The following is a 21,991-nucleotide window of genomic DNA, read 5'->3' as shown; positions in this document are numbered from 1 at the left end:
CTCTCTATTGAATGACAGAACCATGTTAACAACAATCACCTGTTTATTAGGTGGACATGATAAAGACAACACAAGGCATCATGTGATTCAGATCAGAAGCAGTAATACAGGTCAAACACACTGAGTTTATGTCCAAAATGGCACCCTAATAATCCCTGTAGAGGGTTTTGACAGGACCCATGGCGTGCCCATAGTGCACACTACATAGGGAATAGGGCCCACTACATAGGGAATAGGGTGCCCATAGTGCACACTACATAGGGAATAGGGTGCCCATAGTGCACACTACATAGGGAATAGGGTGTCATTTCAGACATATCCTGTTTTACCTTCAATTCGTTGCCTGTGTACAAAACCCTGTCCAGCCTGTACTCAATGAAACATATTGAGCACTCGTAAGTAGACATCTTTTTATTTAAAAATAACTTAATATTCTCGTAGCCTATAGCTCTCTATGTTAGACAAGTTGCAGCACTCCTGGGCTACTGCACACAAAGATGGTAAAACACGGTATCGCAGGCGAAGTGTTGCCAAAATCTGTTAACTTTCCCATTTGGGAGATTCATGAAATCAGGAGGGAATAACTAAATACAGAATCCTCCAACCAGGATTTCTGGGAATCTTGGGAAGGTACCGGATTTTTGCAACCCTATGCAGGTAGCATCAGGTTGTGGGCATGGTCACTGAGTGCTGCTGACCCCTGTTTGACCTCCAGGAAACACAGACCATCGCCATGGGAACTGAAAAAGCAAACAGACAGCGTATTAGAATCCACCCCTCTCTAATATAGGAAACAACAGCTCCCTGAGTTCCCTCTCTCTATAGAAAACAGCCCATCCTGTAAAAACCCTTTCCTCACCAGGGGTTGTATTCACTAGGAACCCATTGGAAGCAAAGGGACAAAACAGGGAGGGACAACCATAACTAAACATCGTCCAAAAGGAGACACTCGTTTTTTTGGTTTTGCTATGCTGTGCACTAATGGATACACCTCTGGTGTCCTAATATGACTTTGGCCCGATCTCAAATCAACCCCTAAGCACTTGTGGAGATCTGAGATGAGTTGACAGGTGTAAGAAATCTGGTAATAGCTCCACATTGAACTCCTGATAGGCTAGGTGATATCAACATATTGCTCATACCAATTAAATCCTTTCAGATCTCCACAAGTGCATAGGTGATGATTTGGGATTGGGCCGGTGTCTTTTCTCACCTGTTGTGACCAGGCAGCAGTACGATGCTGAGGGTGTTGTCAGGTAGAGATCTGAACAGCTTCCCCACGCGCCGGTCCAACTTCCTCATCACACACGCCACTTCCTGTTCCTCTCTTCCAGTTTCCTGTGACGATTCGTCCGGTGTCTCTCTGTCAGACCCAGTCGTCGTCATCATAGTAATCCAGGAGCGCAGGTGGGGCGGAGTCAGGGCTCTGAGAGTGCTCACCTTCCTGTCCCAGAGTTCCACAGGTGAGCTGAGGACCGCGTCCACAGTGTCAGGACTATCATACTCTGGAAAAATATACACCGTGTTCACATTTTAATATGATGATTAACAAAAAAATTGCATTTTAAAATCATACATATTTCGAACAACAAAAATTCAACAGCTAAAATTAAACCCAGGTCATTGATGATGGGCAGCAGGTAGCCTAGCGGTTAGAGTATTGGGCCAGTGACCTAAAAGGTTGCTGGTTCGAATCCCTGAGCCAACAAGGGTAAGTTGCTCCGGATAAGAGCGTCTGCTAAATTACTAAAATGTTTAAAAAAAAAAGAAAAGTGTTGGTACATGTGAAGCATTGACTCACTTAAGAAAGCATGTCTCATACGTTTCTGTTTTCCAGAGTGCTTTGCAGGTAGAATTACGCCCTGAACCGTTCCGTACTTTCCAAAGGCCCTGCAGAGGTCCTCTTCACAGAGTCCGGCAGTCTTGGCATGTAGCCTCGCTCCAACATTGGCTTCGGCTGCTATCTCTGCTAGCATAGTTTTCGCTTTGAGCAGAGTGCTATTGACTTCAGCTGAGAGCTCTGCTAGCTTAGCAAATTTAGCTTTAGCATGTAGCCCAGGTCCATTCACTTCAGCTAGCTTAGCTTTAGCATTTAGAAAAGTTCCATTGACTTTCTCTAAGAGCCCTGAATGGTTCGCTTTAGCGTGTAGCCTAGCTCTATTGACCTTAGCTGGGAGTGCTGCTATGTTAGCATTTAGCCCAGTCTCATTGACTTCAGTTGCTGCGTTAGCATTTAGCCCAGTCCCATTGACTTTGGCTGCAAGCTGTGCTGTTTTAGCATTAGCCTTTAGCCCTGCGGCGTAGATGACGTTAGCATTTAGCGGGTCATCTTGCAGGCAACTCAGGAAGACGTCCAGATCCAGCATGGACTCCTTTAAAGGTCTCTGGACCTGACGGGTAGGAGAGAGATATAACACACATTAGATTTACATTTAGAAAGAGCATGAGCAACAAGACCAAAGGGGTTAATTACTGGAAGCAAAGGTCAGAGGGAGAAATTAGAACGAGTATATGAAAAAAGGTCAGAGTGGGAGAAAGAGAGTGGGGAGACAGACAAAGTGTGAAAGAGAGGCAGGGCAGAAAGCGATAGAGATTGAGAGAGGCAGGAAAAACCAGAGATGCATAGAGAGAGGGGGTTAGGAGAGAGAAACACAGACCGCTTCAGAAAGGTTGATAAACAGAAAACGAGAGAGGGACAGATCCAGACCTTGAGGATGTGTCGGGTGTGTAGCAGTGTTCCGTTGAGCATCTCTACAGCCAGCACAGCTCCCTCCAGCAGCTCAAACTCTACCTCTGCATGCACCTGCCGAGTCATCACAGGGTCAAAGGTCAAACTCACATTTATGAGGCACATATACTCATAGGAAAGTAGTCTTGATTACTGGTCACCAACTCTGGACCTCATCAAGACTTTGATTAGTGGAATCAGGTGTTCGTGCTGGTCCGATGACGCGAATGCTAATCTATTGTTTCACTAACACAGACTGGAATATGTTCCGGGATTCATCCATTAACATTGGCGTTTAGCACATCAGTCAATGGCTTCGTTACTAAGTGCATCGACGACATCATCGCCACAGTGACCATAAGTACGTACCCCAACCAGAAGCCATGGATTCTAGGCAACATCTGCATTGAGCTGAAGGCTAGAGCTGCCGCTTTCAAGGAGCGGGACATTAATCTGAAGGCTTATAAGAAATGCCGCTACGACATCCGACAAGCCATCAAACAGGCAAAGTATCAATACAGGACTAAGATCGAATCCTCTACGCCGGCTCTGATGCTCGAGGGAAGTGACAGGGCTTGCAAACTATCACAGATTACAAAGCCAAACCCAGCCACGAGCTGCCCAGCGACGCAAGCTTACCAGACAAGCTAAATTTGCTTCTATGCCCACTGAGGCAAGCAACACTGAACCATGCATGAGCGCACCAGCTGTTCCGGACAACTGTGTGATCACGCTCTCTGTAGCTGATCTTACCCCAGCACACACTACATACGCCCAGACACACACTCATACACACACCCCAGCACACACTACATACGCCCACACCCCAGCACACACTACATACGCCCAGACACACTCTCACACACCCCAGCACACACTACATACACCCAGACACACACTCTCATACACACACCCACACCCCAGCACACACTACATACACCCAGACACACACTCACTCTTACACACCCACACCCCAGCACACACTACATATGGCCAGACACACACACCTACACCCCAGCACACACTACATACGCCCAGACACACACAACATGCATGCTGATGCCACACACACTTTTCATACTCACCACATATGCTGCTGCTACTGTCTTATCTGTCCTGTTGCCTAGTTACCTTACCACTACTATATGTACATATCTACCTCCATTACCTCATACCCCTGCACATCCACTCGCTACTCATACTCCCTATATATAGCCATGTTATGTTTAAGCAATAAGGCCCGAGGGGTTGTGGTGTATATGGCCAATATACCACGGCTAAGGCTGTTCTTAGATACAGTCCTTAGCCGTGGTATATTGGCCATATACACCACACCCCCGAGGTGCCTTATTGTTATTATAAACTGGTTGCCAATGTAATTAGAAGGGTAAAACTAAATGTTTTGTCATACGGTTTGATATACCACGGTTTACAGCCAATCAGCATTCAGGGCTCGGACCACCCAGTTTTATAATATTCGTTTTTCACTGAGTATTTATTCCTTCTGTCACTTTCTATATGTTTAGTTAATTTGACCATTTAAAACAAAACAAAAACAAGCACACACAACTTAAGCCATACATGAATAAAATCATCGAGGATAACACAAAGTCTGGGACTTATTTCCATTGTGGTCCTCTTGAGACAAGATGGCTAGATAAGATCCAACAGTATGGCAGAGAAATAATACAACAGAAACAGAGAAGAACATTATCTCATCATTCCAGTTACATCATAGGGGTTGTTCATATGGGCACAGAAGACAAACATATTTTTACTTTCTTTTTAAAGCTGCCCAGAGAGGACGTTGTTTTTATAGGCAGAGGCAACTCATTCCATTCTGAGGCTCCAGTATACAAGAAAGTACCTTTCCCAGCATTACTCCTGAACCTGTATAAGCACACATCAGCAACACGTGATCTGGTGCTGTGATTGTGTGCATCCCAAACACGAGGAAAGTAATCACTTAGATATCTGGGCGCAGGACCATAAATACTCCTGTAAAACCAAACCTAGTCTAATCTAGGATCATATAACATGTTTATTGTTAACTCTGCGCTGTTGGAAAATAACCTATAAGTAAGCATTTCACTATTAGTCTACACCTGTTGTTTACAAAGCATGTGACAAATAACATGTGATTTGGATGGAACAAAAGCCTGTACCCATTGGAGATCCCTGGGCCAGTACTCATAAAGACCCTCTGAGAAGGAGTGCTGATCTAGGATCAGCTTTGCCTTTTAGGTTGTAATGAATGGACAAGGGGGACCTGATCCTGGATCAGCTCTACTGTGGTAATGAATGGACAAGGGGGACCTGATCCTGGATCAGCTTTACTGTGGTAATGAATGGACAAGGGGGACCTGATCCTGGATCAGCACTACTGTGGTAATGAATGGACAAGGGGGACCTGATCCTGGATCAGCTCTACTGTGGTAATGAATGGACAAGGGGGACCTGATCCTAGATCAGCACCACTGTGAGACGCTTTATGGCTTCTTATATTTGGTCACGTACCCTCTGAGTAGCATTCAGCAGCCTGACAGCCTGTACGTTTCCACAGCTCCTGAACAGCCTCCTCACATCCCTCTCTGTGTAGTCGCTAGGCAACGGCCCTGCAAACACCGCACACATCTCTCTCAGACGCTGAGACATCTGGAACACACGACATGACACGCACCACACACACATACAAAGTTCATTTAGACAGATATGAAATCAACATGTAGACAGTTACCGCCCCCTATTGGAATATAAAGTCATTACAGCTCACGGGACTAGTTCAGTATACAGTAGGCCCCCCCCTATTGGAATATAAAATCATATGATAGCCAGAGAGGCAGACAGATTCATACCATGTGGTAGTGATACACATGGTAGACAGAGAGGTTGACAGATTCATACCATGTAGTAGTGATACACATGGTAGACAGAGAGGTAGAAAGATTCATACCATGTGGTAGTGATTAGAGGTCGACCGATTATGATTTTTCAACGCCGATACCGATTATTGTTTTTTTCTTTTTGTTGTAATAATGACAATTACAACAATACTGAATGAAATGAACACTTATTTTAACTGAATATAATACATCAAAATCAATTTAGTCTCAAATAAATAATGAAACATGTTCAATTTGGTTTAAATGCCAAAGCAAAGTGTTGGAGAAGAAAGTAAAAGTGCAATATGTGCCATGTAAAAAAGCTAACGTTTAAGTTCCTTGCTCAGAACATGAGAACATATATAAGCTGGTGGTTCCTTTGAACATGAGTCTTCAATATTCCCAGATAAGAAGTTTTAGGTTGTAGTTATTATAGGACTATTTCTCTCTATACCATTTGTATTTCATATACCTTGACTATTGGATGTTCTAATAGGTACTTTAGTATTGCCAGCATAATCTCGGGAGTTGATAGGCTTGAAGTCATAAACAGCCCAATGCTTGAAGCATTGCGAAGAGCTGCTGGCAAACGCAGTAAAGTGCTATTTGAATGAATGCTTACGAGCCTGCTGCCGCCTACCACCACTCAGTCAGAATGCTCTATCAAATCATAGACTTAATTATAATATAGTAACACACAAATACGAGCCTTAGGTCATTAATATGGTCAAATCCGGAAACTATCATCTCGAAAACAAAACGTTTTTCCTGTCAGTGAAATATGGAACCGTTCCGTATTTTATCGAACAGGTGGCAACCCTAAGTCTAAATATTCCTGTTACATTGTACAACCTTCAATGTTATGTCATAATTATGTAAAATTCTGGCAAATTAGTTCGCAACGAGCCAGGTGGCCCAAACTGTTGCATATACCCTGACTCTGCATGCAATGAACGCAAGAGAAGTGACAATTTCCCTAGTTTAATATTGCCTGCTAACATGAATTTCTTTTAACTAAATATGCAGGTTTCAAAAAATATACTTCTGTGTATTGATTTTAAGAAAGGCATTGATGTTTATGGTTAGGTATATTCGTGCAACGATTGTGCTTTTTTCACAAATGCGCTTTTGTTAAATCATCCCCTGTTTTGCGAAGTTGGCTGTCTTTGTTAGGAAGAAATGGTCTTCAAACAGTTCGCAACGAGCCAGGCGGCCCAAACTGCTGCATATACCCTGACTCTGTTGCAGAGGTGACACACTTTCCCTAGTTAAAAGAAATTCATGTTAACAAGCAATATTAAATAAATATGCAGGTTTAAAAATATATAGTTGTGTATTGATTTTTAAGAAAGGCGTTGATGTTTATGGTTAGCTACACATTGGTGCAACGACAGTGCTTTTTTCGCGAATGCGCTTGTTAAATCACCCATTTGGCGAAGTAGGCTGTGATTCAATGATAAATTAACAGGCACCACATCGATTATATGCAACGCAGGACAAGCTAGATAAACTAGTAATATCATCAACCATGTGTAGTTAACTAGTGATTATGTTAAGATTGATTGTTTTTTATAAGATAAGTTTAATGCTAGCTAGCACCTTACCTTGGCTCCTTGCTGCTCTCGCATAACAGGTAGTCAGCCTGCCAAGCAGTCTCCTCGTGGAGTGCAATGTAATCGGCCATAATCGGAGTCCCAAAATGCAGATTACAGATTGTTATGAAAACTTGAAATCGGCCCCAATTAATCGGCCATTCCGATTAATCGGTCGACCTCTAGTAGTGATATGATAGCCAGAGAGGTAGACAGATTCATACCGTGTGGTAGTGTTGGTCAGTAGAGATCATAGACATCAGATGGTCAGAGAAGGAAGACAACTGGACAACGCTGAACGAGTGAGACTCTAGTCGTCTTTTAAAGGAAGACAGGACCTGGAGGAGAGAATGAGGGATAGTTAGGGTGGAGGGTTTAGGAGGTAGGGTGGGGTTTAGGAGGGAGGGTTAGGAGGGTTTAGGAGGTAGGAGAGGGTAGGTTTGGAGGGTTAGGAGGTAGGGTGGAGGGTTGGAGGTAGGGTGGAAGGTAGGAAGGTAGAAGGGTTAGGAGGTAGGGTGGAGGGTACTTTTCATACTGGTCCCCAGTGGGAATTGAACCCACAACCCTGGCATTGCAAGAGCCATGCTCTACCAACTGAGCCCCATGGAACCCCCTGACCCATCACACGTCTCACCTCTCTGTCTGAGCTGTGCCACTGCTGATTGGATAGATCCAGGGTGATGTCAGCACGCTTCCCTATAACCACGGCTGATTGGCCAGAACTCTTCAGGGCCTGGGCAAACCTGAGAGAGAGAGCTATAGTAGTGTTGTTACTACAAGAGGAAAAGGAGAGCCACACTCTAGGAGCTCAGATGCAATCATTTATTAACCATTTCCACAGACAAGCTGTCTTCATCTCCCTTTTCCAGGTGTTCTACTCTGCTAGCCAGCACCTCTCCTAAACAGGTGTTCTACTCTGCTAGCCAGCACCTCTCCTAAACAGGTGTTCTACTCTGCTAGCCAGCACCTCTCCTAAACAGGTGTTCTACTCTGCTAGCCAGCACCTCTCCTAAACAGGTGTGTTTCTTTCGCCTCCAGGCTAATACAAGAGGAACCACATATGGACAAGAGGGGAAGGGTTTGTTGGTCGTACCTGTTGTTGTTGTGTGTAGATGTTGCTCTGTTGACAGGAGGCTGGTACATGGTAGGACTCCCACCCCACAGCTCTTCACAATACAGCTCCACTACCTGATACAGAACACATAGTCTGGTTACACAGCCTGGGAGTCTGTGTGTGTACCTGTCGTGGTCCAGTGTGTGTGTGTCGTGTACCTGTCGTGGTCCAGTGTGTGTGTGTGTCGTGTACCTGTCGTGGTCCAGTGTGTGTGTGTCGTGTACCTGTCGTGGTCCAGTGTGTGTGTGTCGTGTACCTGTCGTGGTCCAGTGTGTGTGTGTGTCGTGTACCTGTCGTGGTCCAGTGTGTGTGTGTCGTGTACCTGTCGTGGTCCAGTGTGTGTGTGTCGTGTACCTGTCGTGGTCCAGTGTGTATGAAGTACTGGGCCAGTTCCAGGGCAGCCTGGGCGTCTTCTGTGGGGTCATGACCCTTCCTCTCCTCTGTCTGGATCTGCTTCCTGTGGGTCACAAACATAAGAGTTGGATGAAGTTGCCCCTAGACACTGATCTTGGGTCAGTTTAGCATTTCCCCCACTAATGGTTAATGTTAGGATTGGGGGAGGGGGAAGCTGATCCTAGATCTGTACCTAGGGAAAAATTCACCCCAGAGCAGAAACACAAACATGCTGCAGTTCCTACCTATCATGGAGCGCAGCGGTCAGTTGACAGTGTGTGTGTTGTGAAAATGAACTCACTTGAGCACGGTCTCAGCCAGCACCTTGAGTTTAAACCTCTGTCCAAACTCTCTCCTGTACAGCAGGGAGGTGTCAATCACATGGGGGTGGATCAGCTGGGAGGAGACAACACAACAAGTCAGGGCTTAGAGGTCAGGGGTCTTCTGAGACGAGACAACAGGTCACAGATCAGGGGTTTGAGGTCAGCTGAGACGAGACAACAGGTCACAGATCAGGGGTTTGAGGTCAGGGGTCAGCTGAGACGAGACAACAGGTCACAGATCAGGGGTTTGAGGTCAGGGGTCAGCTGAGACGAGACAACAGGTCACAGATCAGGGGTTTGAGGTCAGGGGTCAGCTGAGACGAGACAACAGGTCACAGATCAGGGGTTTGAGGTCAGGGGTCAGCTGAGACGAGACAACAGGTCACAGATCAGGGGTTTGAGGTCAGGGGTCAGCTGAGACGAGACAACAGGTCACAGATCAGGGGTTTGAGGTCAGGGGTCAGCTGAGACGAGACAACAGGTCACAGATCAGGGGTTTTGAGATCAGGGGTCAGCTGAGACGAGACCAGGTCGAATTCATTAGCGCTCACAGTAGCAAAATGCTTTTCAATGGAAAACACAAAACAAGGGTTTCTTATTTGACAAATTCAGGTAGGTCCCTCCCCGTTTTGGCCCGTTTAGTTCCTAGTGAATATGACCTATGTGTGTATTCCAGATAGAAATGAATAGCTCTGACATGATTCCTATTCCACCTGACAGTCATATCTGTTCTACAACATACATTTCTATCTGAACGTTCTGTAATGTTATATTCTCCTGAACAGGCCTCGGGCATTGCTGCTAGCTGCCATTGCAACCACTATCGTCATGGCTACATTGGTAAACCATGGCGACTCACGTTCAGGGCCATGAGGTCGTTGTCAAGGGAGTGGCCAACCAGGACCGCGTCCCGGGGCAACACTTTCTTGAGCTTTGATTGGACTTCTCTTAGGGTGGTGGTGATTGGCTGCAGCATTGCACGGGTGATACCAGAGAACCTATCAGGGGAGAGGAGAGGTTACGTACAGATATTGAAAAGCAAACACGCACATACACACGTAAACACACACACACACACTCAGCTTACTGTGTAAGGTAGTTGAGGATGCGGTTGGGAGGTTTGACCAGCTCGTCCAGAACACAGCTCCCTCTGCTGTCTACTAGAGAAATACGCGTCAGCTCGTTGCCCCATTCTGTCAGACACTACACACACACACAACACACACACACACACACATACACAACACAGACATACACCACACCACACACACACACACGTTAGACACCGAGCAATAACTACAGAACAGAAGGTTTCATCTACTGTTAATAAAATCTATGAATGACATGAATATGGGATGTCACAAATGGCACCCTACTCCCTATATAGTACACTACTTTTAACCAGAGCCCTATTCAGTACACTACTTTTAACCAGAGCCCTATGGCACCCTATTCCCTATATAGTACACTACTTTTAACCAGAGCCCTATGGGGCCAGAACATGGTGCCATTTGGGATGCAGTCATGTCCTCACCATCTCACAGTCCAGCCCATAGAGAGGACTACTGTCAGTCACACAGTCATCACTGTCTGTACACACAAAGCCCTCACTGCCAGGCATACCTGGAAAACACAGCACAGAGAGACATCAGAGAGAGAGAGGGACCTGTGTGTGTCCACTGTGTGTGTGAGTGTCCAGTGTGTGAGTGTCCAGTGTGAGTGTCCAGTGTGTGAGTGTCCAGTGTGTGAGTGTCCAGTGTGTGAGTGTCCAGTGTGTGTGTGTGAGTGTCCAGTGAGTGTCCAGTGTGTGTGTCTCACCGCGGACAGGGAAGTGTTTCTTGATCATATCCTCCTGGGTGAGGAGGTATCCAGTCAGCCCTCTGGTCTCCAGACCAAACTTCCTGATCACTGGGTGCAACCGCATACCTACTCACACACACACACACACACAGGTACAAAACACACTCCAGAAATCAATATCCTAACAATTAGACCAAGAGGAAATCCCCCCTTGCACCGAGGGTGGCTGATTTTGAAGTTGCAGACAGGGCTACCCATACATACCTCCCTCTGGCTGAGCACTCTTCTGGTCTCCTAGCGCATCAGCAGGACTATTGTTGACAACTTCACTGCTGAAAATTCCAGAAATCACGTTGCCAGGCGATGGAGTATAACTGTGTCTCTGAGGTCAGAGGGTAAAAAAAAAAAATGTCATGGTGGAATCTTATGCAATATGACTAACACAGTCTGTGTCCCAGATGTCACCCTGTTCCCTATAGAGTGCACTAATTTACGACCCCTACGGTTCTGGTCAAAAGTAGTGCACTATGTAGGGAATAGGGTGCCATTTGGTCCTTGACTTACAGAGGTGTACTTGGTGCGGAGGTGTTTGAAGTGCAGGTAGTGTCTGTAGAAGTGGGCCTGGCTCAGTCCTTCTAGAAGGATCACGCTCACCCCGGATACCTTCCTCTGGTGGTGGAGGCGACACCAACTGAAACCGGTACATGACAATAACATGTTATCACTTATCAATCCACATATCTATCATGTTATTGTTTGGTTCAGTTCCTGTCGTGATGTGACGTCCATCTCTATGGAGTAGTGTTGTTGCCTCGAGAGTCTAGACTCTGATCTAAGATAATATTTGAGGTGTTTTGTTGTAGCTAGCTAGCTAACATACCTGGGTTGTTTCAGCCCACCGGTATTCCCCAGAGCAGCAAACTGAAGCAGTTCCGTCAGATCTTTCAACGTGACCGGTTCCTGGAGACGGTCAAACGGCAGAGAGAGCCGTGGGGGTCGGGAACCGGAACGGTGCTCAGACTCTGGAACTCCGTTAAGTTCTGTCTCTTTCACTTGTTTACTGCTCTCTGGTGTTGGGGAAGGTTCCCCCTTTCTCTCGAGACAGACTTGTGGATCCATGCTTACGGGGAGTCCCAGGTTGGATGGAGGAAAGTTGTAGCTCCGAGATCAAATTCTCATGAACGTCAGCAGCTGTGTTGGTTGGCTAGTTGTTGTGACTCAAACTGGACATGGATCTGAGTGAAGAAAGTCAATTATATCATCCTAGGTTTAACTCTTTCTCGAAAATATTAAGTTATTTAAGAATAGGACAGTTAGTTGAGCTGGCTAATTTATTAATCCTGCTTTTAAGGAACAAACCCTGTATCACCCAATGGAGTTTTCAGAAGATACATCTAGCTAGCGATCATATCCTAGCAACAGTCCCAACGGTGACAAAATTCCACTACATTTTCTTTCATAATTGATTTAATAAGTCTTCCTTATGTCGTTGACTTGTCTGTTTTTTTACTGGTGATCGAACTCAACACTACTGCATCTCGACTCGGTCGACGAGAAGTGATCATGACTTCTTTATTTACAAAACCACAACAATCATACATACGCAAACAATAAGTAAATACTTATTTATGTCCATAGTCTACTAATAAGTTACAGTGTGACTAGTGCAAATAAAGATCAATACCTCGTAGTGGGTCAACCTGTTTTGTAAAGTGTTCCGGCTTCGCCTCACACCTTTCAAGGTTTCCATGCTGCTGATCGATCATCACTTCCTGCTCGATTGTTTTTCCTTTCAGCCCAAACCAGTCGAGCGCAGCACAGTATCACAGATGTGACGAGAATTCAAAAAAAGATCACCGCGAATCCAACACTGCTTTGTTATGAAGTTGTATGCGATATTTTACCTGGTACTTTATTTTTGAAGTCGTACTTCGGTTGTCACATTGTTCACATTTTAATGTACACTATTGGTAACGAAGTTGAGTCCGTGGCCTGAGGAAAACGACATGTCTACAAAGAAACTGGCGAAGTAAGTAACGTTAGCTAGCTTTCTAGCTAAAGTATATCTAGACAGCCATACTAGCCGAGAAACAATGTCATTCAAATGCCGACTTGCCATGATTCTCAAATGTTTTTTAGCGCTCCCATGAACATAAAAGTACAACGAGTAATATTCACAGTGGCAGGGGGTGACAAAACTGATGGGATGATGTCTTCCATAACAAAACAGACAATTGGGGTTCGTGAGGAAACGCAGCCAGTCATCAACTGGACAGAAGAAACCACTAACATCTAGTAAGTCTTTTAAAACGCCCTACATTTTTGATTTTCTGCTTGAATCAATGACATCTCGTTCAACTTCCATAACTTCTGACTTTCTACTTTCCAGATCAAATATTCCCATATCTGATTGTCATTGACTTCGAATCCACGTGCTGGAGAGAGAGGAACAGCTATGGGCAGGAGATTAGTAAGTATACAGTACTTTGACAATATTTGTGGTAATATCATACCTACATACTGTAACCATTGCACTTTCTTTGTCCCCCTCCCCTCTCTCCCCCTTGCCTCCCCTCTCTCCCCCTTGCCTCCCCTCTCTCCCCCTTGCCTCCCCTCTCTCCCCCTTGCCTCCCCTCTCTCACCCTTGCCTCCCCTCTCTCACCCTTGCCTCCCCCCATCTAGTTGAGTTTCCTGCTGTTCTCCTGAACACCGCTACAGGCGAGGTGGAGTCAGAGTTCCATACGTACGTTCAGCCGCAGGAGCACCCCACACTGTCTGACTTCTGCACCCAGCTCACTGGAACCACACAGGTATTCACACTGTCTGACTTCTGCACCCAGCTCACTGGAACCACACAGGTATTCACACTGTCTGACTTCTGCACTGAGCTCACTGGAACCGCAGGTATTCACACTGTCTGACTTCTGCACCCAGCTCACTGGAACCACATGTCTGTCCCCTCCACATGTCTGTCCCGGTTCTCTCTCACACACACACACTTTGTTATTCATTTTGTTTACAGCAACAGGTGGAGGCCGGGGTTCCCCTTCACATCTGTCTGTCCCGGTTCTCTCGGTGGCTGCAGACTCTGGAGCACCAGAGGGGTGTGGTCTTCCCCAGGGACCAGAGGGCTCCAGTCGCAGAGCAGCGCCCCTGTGCCTTCGTCACCTGGTCAGGAATAGTAGCTTAGGATAGGAAAGGTTACCCAGGTCACCTTCAAATGAGACCAAACGTTTTGATACGGAAATCAGAAATTCTTATTTCCCTCCCTTTCTCTGTAGGCCCAGGACTCATATGACTATACACTGCCTTTCTCTGTGGGCCCAGGACTCATATGACTATACACTGCCTTTCTCTGTAGGCCCAGGACTCATATGACTATACACTGCCTTTCTCTGTGGGCCCAGGACTCATATCTGACTATACACTGCCTTTCTCTGTGGGCCCAGGACTCGTATCTGACTATACACTGCCTTTCTCTGTGGGCCCAGGACTCATATCTGACTATATACTGCCTTTCTCTGTGGGCCCAGGACTCATATCTGACTATATACTGCCTTTCTCTGTAGGCCCAGGACTCATATCTGACTATATACTGCCTTTCTCTGTGGGCCCAGGACTCATATCTGACTATATACTGCCTTTCTCTGTGGGCCCAGGACTCATATCTGACTATATACTGCCTTTCTCTGTGGGCCCAGGACTCATATCTGACTATATATTGCCTTTCCAGTGGATTCTTTGTTAAGGTTTAGAGGAAATAAGTATATTTTCACACTTTTGTACAGTCTCAAACATTTAATGGGAATAAGCTTGTTCAACTTGATTATCTGTGTCCTATTGTTTCAGACTGGGACCTGGGGGTGTGTCTGCTGTATGAGTGTAAACGGAAGCAGCTCCACAAACCTGCTGTTCTGAACAGCTGGATAGACCTGAGAGCTACGTACAGAGTAGGTGGTATGTGTGTGTGTGGTGTGTGTGTGTGTTACTCTTAACCCAGTCTAACTCATGTCTCTCTCTCTCTCAGCTGTTCTACAACAGAAAACCAAAAGGACTGAATGGAGCTTTACAGGATTTAGGGATACAGTTCTCTGGACGGGAGCACTCAGGTACACACAGACCAAAGACATCTCTCTATCATTTATAGTGCTGAGCTTCTCTGGACGGGAGCACTCAGGTACACACAGACCAAAGACATCTCTCTATCATTTATAGTGCTGAGCTTCTCTGGACGGGAGCACTCAGGTACACACAGACCAAAAACATCTCTCTATCATTTATAGTGCTGAGCTTCTCTGGACGGGAGCACGCAGGTACACACAGACCAAAGACATCTCTCTAATATCATTTATAGTGCTGAGAGATTAACAGAAATTCGTTTTATTTTTTTTAACAACTCATTGACTGACATCGGTTAAATTTTTTTTCTTCTGTGAGCTCAATGTGTAGTTTCTCTAGAGATGCATCAGATCCAGCCTGAACTGTGAGATGTAGTAGGGAGTTGTAGTTTCTCTAGAGATGCATCAGATCCAGCCTGAACTGTGAGATGTAGTAGGGAGTTGTAGTTTCTCTAGAGATGCATCAGATCCAGCCTGAACTGTGAGATGTTGTAGTTTCCAACAGGCCAATATTCCACATAGTTTACCACATAAAATGTGGTAATTAACCACAATAACCATAATCCATTGCTCGTCTACTTGTCCGGTCTGTTTTATGTTATGCCTGCTACGGAAGAGGCTGAAGAGAGCAGTTGTTACTTCATGAGGTATCTCTACCTGAAAATACATGAGCTAAGTGATTGATAGTTGGTAATCAGCAGTCAGAAAAGTATGCCTTATTTACTTTGAAGAACTACAAAATACTGATTTCTGTCAGACAGCAGCTCTACAGAGATCAACCAAATGTTTTGTACACAACAACTGAAATATTTCATTAGAGTAAAGTGAATAAATGGTTAATAGGTGATGAGCAGTGACGGGCCATCATGGGACTTTTAGTAATAGTTGGATTCTGTTACAGCATTCATCCCACATAATCGAAAACCCTGATTTATTTTTTTAAATAATCAAATTGAAACTGAACCGTCCTCAAAAAAAGCACTAATTGCTCAGCACAAGTGGCTGGCAAGCTAGCTATTAGCATTCTCTGCACTAGTGGCAGGCTAGCTAACTATTAGCATTCTTAGCACTAGTGGCAGGCTAGCTAAGTATTAGCATCCTTAGCACTAGTGGCAGGCTAGCTAACTATTAGCATTCTCTGCACTAGTGGCTGGCTAGCTAACTATGAGCATTCTCTGCACTAGTGGCTGGCTAGCTAAGGATTAGCATCCTTAGCCTAGTGGCAGGCTAGCTAACTATTAGCATTCTCTGCACTAGTGGCTGGCTAGCTAAGTATTAGCATCCTTAGCACTAGGGGCTGGCTAGCTAACTATGAGCATTCTCTGCACTAGTGGCTGGCTAGCTAAGTATTAGCATCCTTAGCACTAGTGGCAGGCTAGCTATCTATTAGCATTCTTAGCACTAGTGGCAGGCTAGCTAAGTATTAGCATCCTTAGCACTAGTGGCAGGCTAGCTAACTATTAGCATTCTTAGCACTAGTGGCAGGCTAGCTAAGTATTAGCATCCTTAGCACTAGTGGCAGGCTAGCTAACTATTAGCATTCTTAGCACTAGTGGCTGGCTAGCTAACTATTAGCATTCTCTGCACTAGTGGCTGGCTAGCTAAGTATTAGCATCCTTAGCACTAGTGGCAGGCTAGCTAACTATTAGCATTCTCAGCTCTAGTCATTTAATAACATTAGGATCGAAACATACACACAAGACTCCAGTCCTCATTGTCAGTTACTGGGAATAATTTACACTGCTCAAAAAAATAAAGGGAACACTAAAATAACACATCCTAGATCTGAATGAATGAAATAATCTTATTAAATACTTTTTTCTTTACATAGTTGAATGTGCTGACAACAAAATCACACACAAATAATCCATGGAAATCCAATTTATCAACCCATGGAGGTCTGGATTTGGAGTCACACTCAAAATTAAAGTGGAAAACCACACTACAGGCTGATCCAACTTTGATGTAATGTCCTTAAAGCAAGTCAAAATGAGGCTCAGTAGTGTGTGTGGCCTCCACGTGCCTGTATGACCTCCCTACAACACCTGGGCATGCTCCTGATGAGGTGGAGGATAGTCTCCTGAGGGATCTCCTCCCAGACCTGGACTAAAGCATCCGCCAACTCCTGGACAGTCTGTGGTGCAACGTGGCGTTGGTGGATGGAGCGAGACATGATGTCCCAGATGTGCTCAATTGGATTCAGGTCTGGGGAACGGGTGGGCCAGTCCATAGCATCAATGCCTTCCTCTTGCAGGAACTGCTGACACACTCCAGCCACATGAGGTCTAGCATTGTCTTGCATTAGGAGAAACCCAGGGCCAACCGCACCAGCATATGGTCTCACAAGGGGTCTGAGGATCTCATCTCAGTACCTAATGGCAGTCAGGCTACCTCTGGCGAGCACATGGAGGGCTGTGCGGCCCCCCAAAGAAATGCCACCCCACACCATGACTGACCCACCGCCAAACCGGTCATGCTGTAGGATGTTGCAGGCAGCAGAACGTTCTCTACGGCATCTCCAGACACTGTCACGTCTGTCACATGTGCTCAGTGTGAACCTGCTTTCATCTGTGAAGAGCACAGGGCGCCAGTGGCGAATTTGCAAATGCCAAACGTCCTGCACGGTGTTGGGCTGTAAGCACAACCCCTACCTGTGGACGTCGGGCCCTCATACCACCCTCATGGAGTCTGTTTCTGACCGTTTGAGCAGACACATGCACATTTGTGGCCTGCTGGTGGTAATTTTGCAGGGCTCTGGCAGTGCTCCTCCTGCTCCTCCTTGCACAAAGGCAGAGGTAGCGGTCCTGCTGCTGGGTTGTTGCCCTCCTACGGCCTCCTCCACGTCTCCTGATGTACTTGCCTGTCTCCTGGTAGCGCCTCCATGCTCTGGACACTACGCTGACAGACACAGCAAACCTTCTTGCCACAGCTCGCATTGATGTGCCATCCTGGATGAGCTGCACTACCTGAGCCACTTGTGTGGGTTGTAGACTCCGTCTCATGCTACCACTAGAGTGAAAGCACCGCCAGCATTCAAAAGTGACCAAAACATCAGCCAGGAAGCATAGGAACTGAGAAGTGGTCTGTGGTCCCCACCTGCAGAACCACTCCTTTATTGGGGGTGTCTTGCTAATTGCCTATAATTTCCACCTGTTGTCTATTCCATTTGCACAACAGCATGTGAAATTTATTGTCAATCAGTGTTGCTTCCTAAGTGGACAGTTTGATTTCACAGAAGTGTGATTGACTTGGAGTTACATTGTGTTGTTTAAGTGTTCCCTTTATTTTTTTGAGCAGTGTACATATTGTTTGATGGTCTGGATGAAGCCCATAACAGTTACAATGAATAACATTCATATAAACAACGTGAATATTTCTCTTCAGCATTTTTGAAAATCTAGACATAGTTTATAGTACATAGAAAATAGTTTTTGTTGAATATTATTTGCAGGTCTGGATGACGCCCGCAACACGGCCCACCTGGCCTGGAGGATGATGAGGGATGGCTGTGTGATGAAGATTACGCGCAGTCTGGAGAGGGTGAGTGGCGTCCTGACGAACCCCCACTACTACACCCCCAGTACTAACGACCCCACCGTGCTGACGACCCCTGGACTACTGTACTACGCCCCTAAAGACTCACCCAGAGGCGACCTACATCGAACCCTTGGATTTCTGTCAACGCCCCAGAATACCCACTCCTCCTCCCGTAAAGACTCACGCGCGTAGTTGACTCTTCCCCCGTTCCATACACACCTGGGTTGTATTCATTAGTATAAACCGTAGCGAAACATTTTGCCATGTAAAAGGTTTTGCAATGAAAACGAGTTTCTTACTGGAGTTCAGGAAGCCACTCCTTGTTTCGGGTCTGTTTTCTTCCGTTTGGTTTCTAGTGAATATGACTCTCTCTCCTCTGTTTACTGGACTGACTATCAATAAAGTTTGTAAAACATTTATTTTGATTTGGGGCCTCCCGAGTGGCGCAGCGTTCTAAGGCACTGCATCTCAGTGCTAGAGGGGTCACGACAGACCCTGATTCGATCCCGGGCTGTTTCACAACCGGCTGTGATCGGGAGTCCCATATGGCAGCGCACAATTGGCCCAGCGTCGTCCGGGTTACGGGAGGGTTTGGCCGGGGGGGAGGGGGGGGCTTTAGTTGGCTCATCGCCCTCTTGTGGCGGGTCGGGCGCCTGCAGGCTGACCTCGGTCGTCAGTTGATGCGGCTGGCTTCCGGGTTAAGCGGGCGGGTGTTAAGGAGCGAGGTTTGGCGGGTCATGTTTCGGAGGACGCATGACTTGACCTTCGCCTCCTGAGCCTGTTGGGGAGGTGCAACGATGAGACAAGATTGTAATTGGGGAGAAAACGGGGGAAAAATAATTATAATGTATTGATTTATTTTATTTGTTTACCTCTTAGGCACCTTTGAAGACCAAACCCCTGTTTGGAAATGGGAACGTGCCAGGGAATGGTTGTCCTAGCAACAAGGGGGATAACAACACCACTATCAAAAAACCCTCCAAGACGGCAGAGAGCGGCGACCATCTTGAAAATCAACCCAACAGCAAGCCAGTTAGCAACACAGACGTTGTTGAAACACGACCCAAGCCTTCAGACAACATGGTTCCCAACACAGAGGTGAACAGCAACTTAACTGCTGAACCTGTTCCGTATCAGAGTATTGTTTCACCAAAGACTCTTCTAAATGGTCTGACCACTCCAATGTGTGGTGGTAGTAGTAATAGCAGCAGAACAGTTAGAATAGGAACAATACGGTCCGTCTCCTCTCCTATGACTTTCAATATCCCCTCTCCTCATCACTACATCAACAGCCTCGTTCTGGTCTCCACCACTATGAATTGCATTACCCATCTACCCCAGCCAGACCCGACCCAGAAACAGGAAGTATGGAGGAGGACTTGCCCATCTTGGTGGAAACGGAGTCGTGCTGTTCGTATGATGACATGGTGTTGGAGGAGGACTGGGATGTCATGGTTGGTGACGAGGCTTCTGTTGCTGATGTGTACACAGAGAACGAGAGGTTTGAGGTGGATGATACCTCGGTCTATGGGAAGACCTTGCTGTGTCCAAGCCCAGTACATTCAAATCCTGGTAGAGGTCCAACCAACAGTAGGCCTAGTTCCAATACCACCAACACGCCCTGCCAACGTCTGACCAGCCTGGTACACAAGACCGATACTAGAACGTCCTCCAGGAACTTGGTGTCTTTGAAGGCTGAGACAACAAGGACCTACAACACCTCTGCAGCCAATAGTCTGTCCCCTTCCTCAAACCTCTCAGATACACGGTCAAGACTGAACACGGAAACGTCAAAAAACTCCTTTGTGATCGTCAAGAACGGATCGAGAATATCCTCCAGTTCTGCAAAAGCTGAGACAACGAGGATATTCAACATCTCTGGGTCCAATAGTTCATGCAGTTTCTCCTTTGCCAAACCCAGACCTGTTACCCATGATTCCAACCGCTCAGCTACACGGTCAAGACCGCAAACGGCAACATCGAACAACTCCTTTGTGATCTACAAAGACAAGCCAAGAGCCTCAAATACCTCTTCTACATCCAGTATTTCTATCACATCCAATACCTCGACAGCATCCAATCATTCCTTTGTCAAACCCAGACCAGGCCTCCAGAACTCCAACCTCCATGCTACACTGTCAAGATCGCTCACAACAAAAAACCCTGGTAACTCCTTCACATCCATGTCCTCTACTACAAACCTTCCCAATCCTTCCTTCACTAGACCCAAACCAGTTACCACCAGCAGTGATTCTAACCTCTCTGTTTCACAGACACCAAACGGCTCTGCATCCAATCTTTCATTTGCCAGGCCCAGACCTGTCATCCCTAACCCATCGACTTCACGTTCAAGTCTGCACGCAGAGACGCCAAACTCATCTTTCATGATCCACAAGTACTCCTCTTGCCTCTCCTCTGTCTCTCGTCCTTCTGTCGGTGGATCGTCCTCCATCCTCTCCTCGTCCGTTAACCGGTCCTTGTTCCTGCCGAACCGCAGCACCAAGATCACGGCCCCGCTGTGTGACTGTGGGCGGCGAGCCAAGCGTCTAACGGTATGTAACGGCGGTCCGAACCAAGGCCGAGCGTTCTACTGCTGCGTGGTGCGTAAACACGGCCCTGGGGGGACCAGGAAGGGATGTGAGTTATTTAAGTGGGAGTCTGCTCTCCTCCAGGCTAAATCACCAGCCTCCGCTGCCGCCTCAATCGCTCTGTGTTTTGGTCTCAACTCCAGTGTTGTTCGTCCCCCTGTCATCATCTAGGATGAGATATCAATTAGCTTGAGGTCATAGGGAGACTCTCAATAGCATTTCCTTCTCATCCAATGGGTTTGTGAGGCGGCGAGGAGAGGACACGAGGAATCAAGGAAATGCAATTGAGATTCTCCTCACAAAGGTCTCATATTTTAAACTGTACTTTATGAAAATATGTATGATGTGTGTTTTGAGTATATGATTTATGTCCACATACTAAATCTGGTGCATTCGTTGACCAATATCCTGTACAGTTTCTAAATAGAATTGATCCTCATAATGACGTCATGATGAAATGTAAAATACTTTTTAAGTCGGTATAGTCATAATAAAATATGTCATGAATTTTATTACATGGGTTCTATTGTTGTAAATATAACAGTTGAGGTCGGACCAAAATGGAAATTCTAAATGTTTTGTGTTCTGACATGAGGTTGGAATTGCACATATTGCAAATTGTCCCTCTTGGCGCCCTGTACTAGAGCCACCAATATTTTAAATGCGCAACAATAGTGGAATCGGCGGTAAGCCTTCAAAATGAACTGTGAATAATGAGTGAGAAAGTTAGTGGGTCAAAGATCATACCACCCAAGACATGCTAACCTCCCGTTATTGGTAATGGTGAGAGGTTAGCATGTCTTTGGGGGTATAATATATAATGTTAACCTCCCCTGTTATTGGTAATGGTGAGAGGTTAGCATGTCTTTGGGGGTATGATATATAATGCTAACCTCCCCTGTTATTGGTAATGGTG

General features: G+C 46.1%; 2 protein-coding genes across 4 annotated transcripts; one reads left to right on the top strand and one right to left on the bottom strand.

Moving 5' to 3' along the window:
- Nucleotides 1-28: 28 nt before the first annotated feature.
- LOC115178910 (RNA exonuclease 5) lies at nt 29-12,619 on the bottom strand. Its single transcript, XM_029740338.1, has 18 exons — nt 12,517-12,619; nt 11,713-12,067; nt 11,397-11,523; nt 11,097-11,214; nt 10,851-10,958; nt 10,567-10,655; nt 10,120-10,235; nt 9,892-10,030; nt 9,011-9,105; nt 8,671-8,773; nt 8,296-8,390; nt 7,837-7,945; nt 7,427-7,540; nt 5,246-5,383; nt 2,708-2,803; nt 1,802-2,390; nt 1,214-1,505; nt 29-740 (listed from the first exon to the last, which is right to left on the bottom strand). The coding sequence occupies exons 2-18, from the start codon at nt 11,949-11,951 to the stop codon at nt 650-652; spliced, it is 2,658 nt and encodes an 885-aa protein (XP_029596198.1). The 5' UTR covers nt 11,952-12,067; nt 12,517-12,619; the 3' UTR covers nt 29-649.
- A 54-nt stretch (nt 12,620-12,673) lies between these two features.
- On the top strand, nt 12,674-21,587 carry LOC115178911 (ERI1 exoribonuclease 2). 3 transcript variants are annotated; one of them, XR_003872716.1, is made up of 10 exons: nt 12,674-12,861; nt 13,063-13,127; nt 13,222-13,302; nt 13,515-13,690; nt 13,855-14,008; nt 14,682-14,782; nt 14,860-14,941; nt 18,402-18,490; nt 19,367-20,653; nt 20,761-21,587. XR_003872716.1 is itself a non-coding variant. In XM_029740340.1 (9 exons), the coding sequence occupies exons 1-9, from the start codon at nt 12,839-12,841 to the stop codon at nt 20,120-20,122; spliced, it is 1,479 nt and encodes a 492-aa protein (XP_029596200.1). In that variant the 5' UTR covers nt 12,674-12,838; the 3' UTR covers nt 20,123-21,587. The 3 variants fall into 3 exon arrangements, 2 of the variants coding, with proteins under 2 accessions (XP_029596200.1, XP_029596199.1); XM_029740340.1 differs by having other exon boundaries at nt 13,515-13,642; nt 19,367-21,587; XM_029740339.1 differs by having other exon boundaries at nt 19,367-21,587.
- Nucleotides 21,588-21,991: the final 404 nt, after the last annotated feature.

This window comes from Salmo trutta, chromosome 38 (genome assembly GCF_901001165.1).
Source record: "Salmo trutta chromosome 38, fSalTru1.1, whole genome shotgun sequence".
Classification (NCBI taxonomy): Eukaryota; Metazoa; Chordata; class Actinopteri; order Salmoniformes; family Salmonidae; genus Salmo; species Salmo trutta.
The sequence above is the reverse complement of the archived record's forward strand: the minus strand, read 5'-3'. Positions and strand labels throughout refer to the sequence as shown.

Bases quoted from the DNA above. Each gene is read 5' to 3' on its own strand.
- LOC115178910 (XM_029740338.1), bottom strand. From the start codon at position 11,951: ATGGATCCACAAGTCTGTCTCGAGAGAAAGGGGGAACCTTCCCCAACA. The intron at 9,106-9,891 runs GTGAGTCGCCAT...GTCTCCTCCCAG, and splicing joins ACGACCTCATGGCCCTGAAC to CTGATCCACCCCCATGTGAT. The intron at 8,391-8,670 runs GTACACGACACA...GTTCTGTATCAG, and splicing joins TACACACTGGACCACGACAG to GTAGTGGAGCTGTATTGTGA.
- LOC115178911 (XM_029740339.1), top strand. From the start codon at position 12,839: ATGTCTACAAAGAAACTGGCGAA. The intron at 12,862-13,062 runs GTAAGTAACGTT...ATAACAAAACAG, and splicing joins TCTACAAAGAAACTGGCGAA to ACAATTGGGGTTCGTGAGGA. The intron at 13,691-13,854 runs GTATTCACACTG...TTTTGTTTACAG, and splicing joins AGCTCACTGGAACCACACAG to CAACAGGTGGAGGCCGGGGT.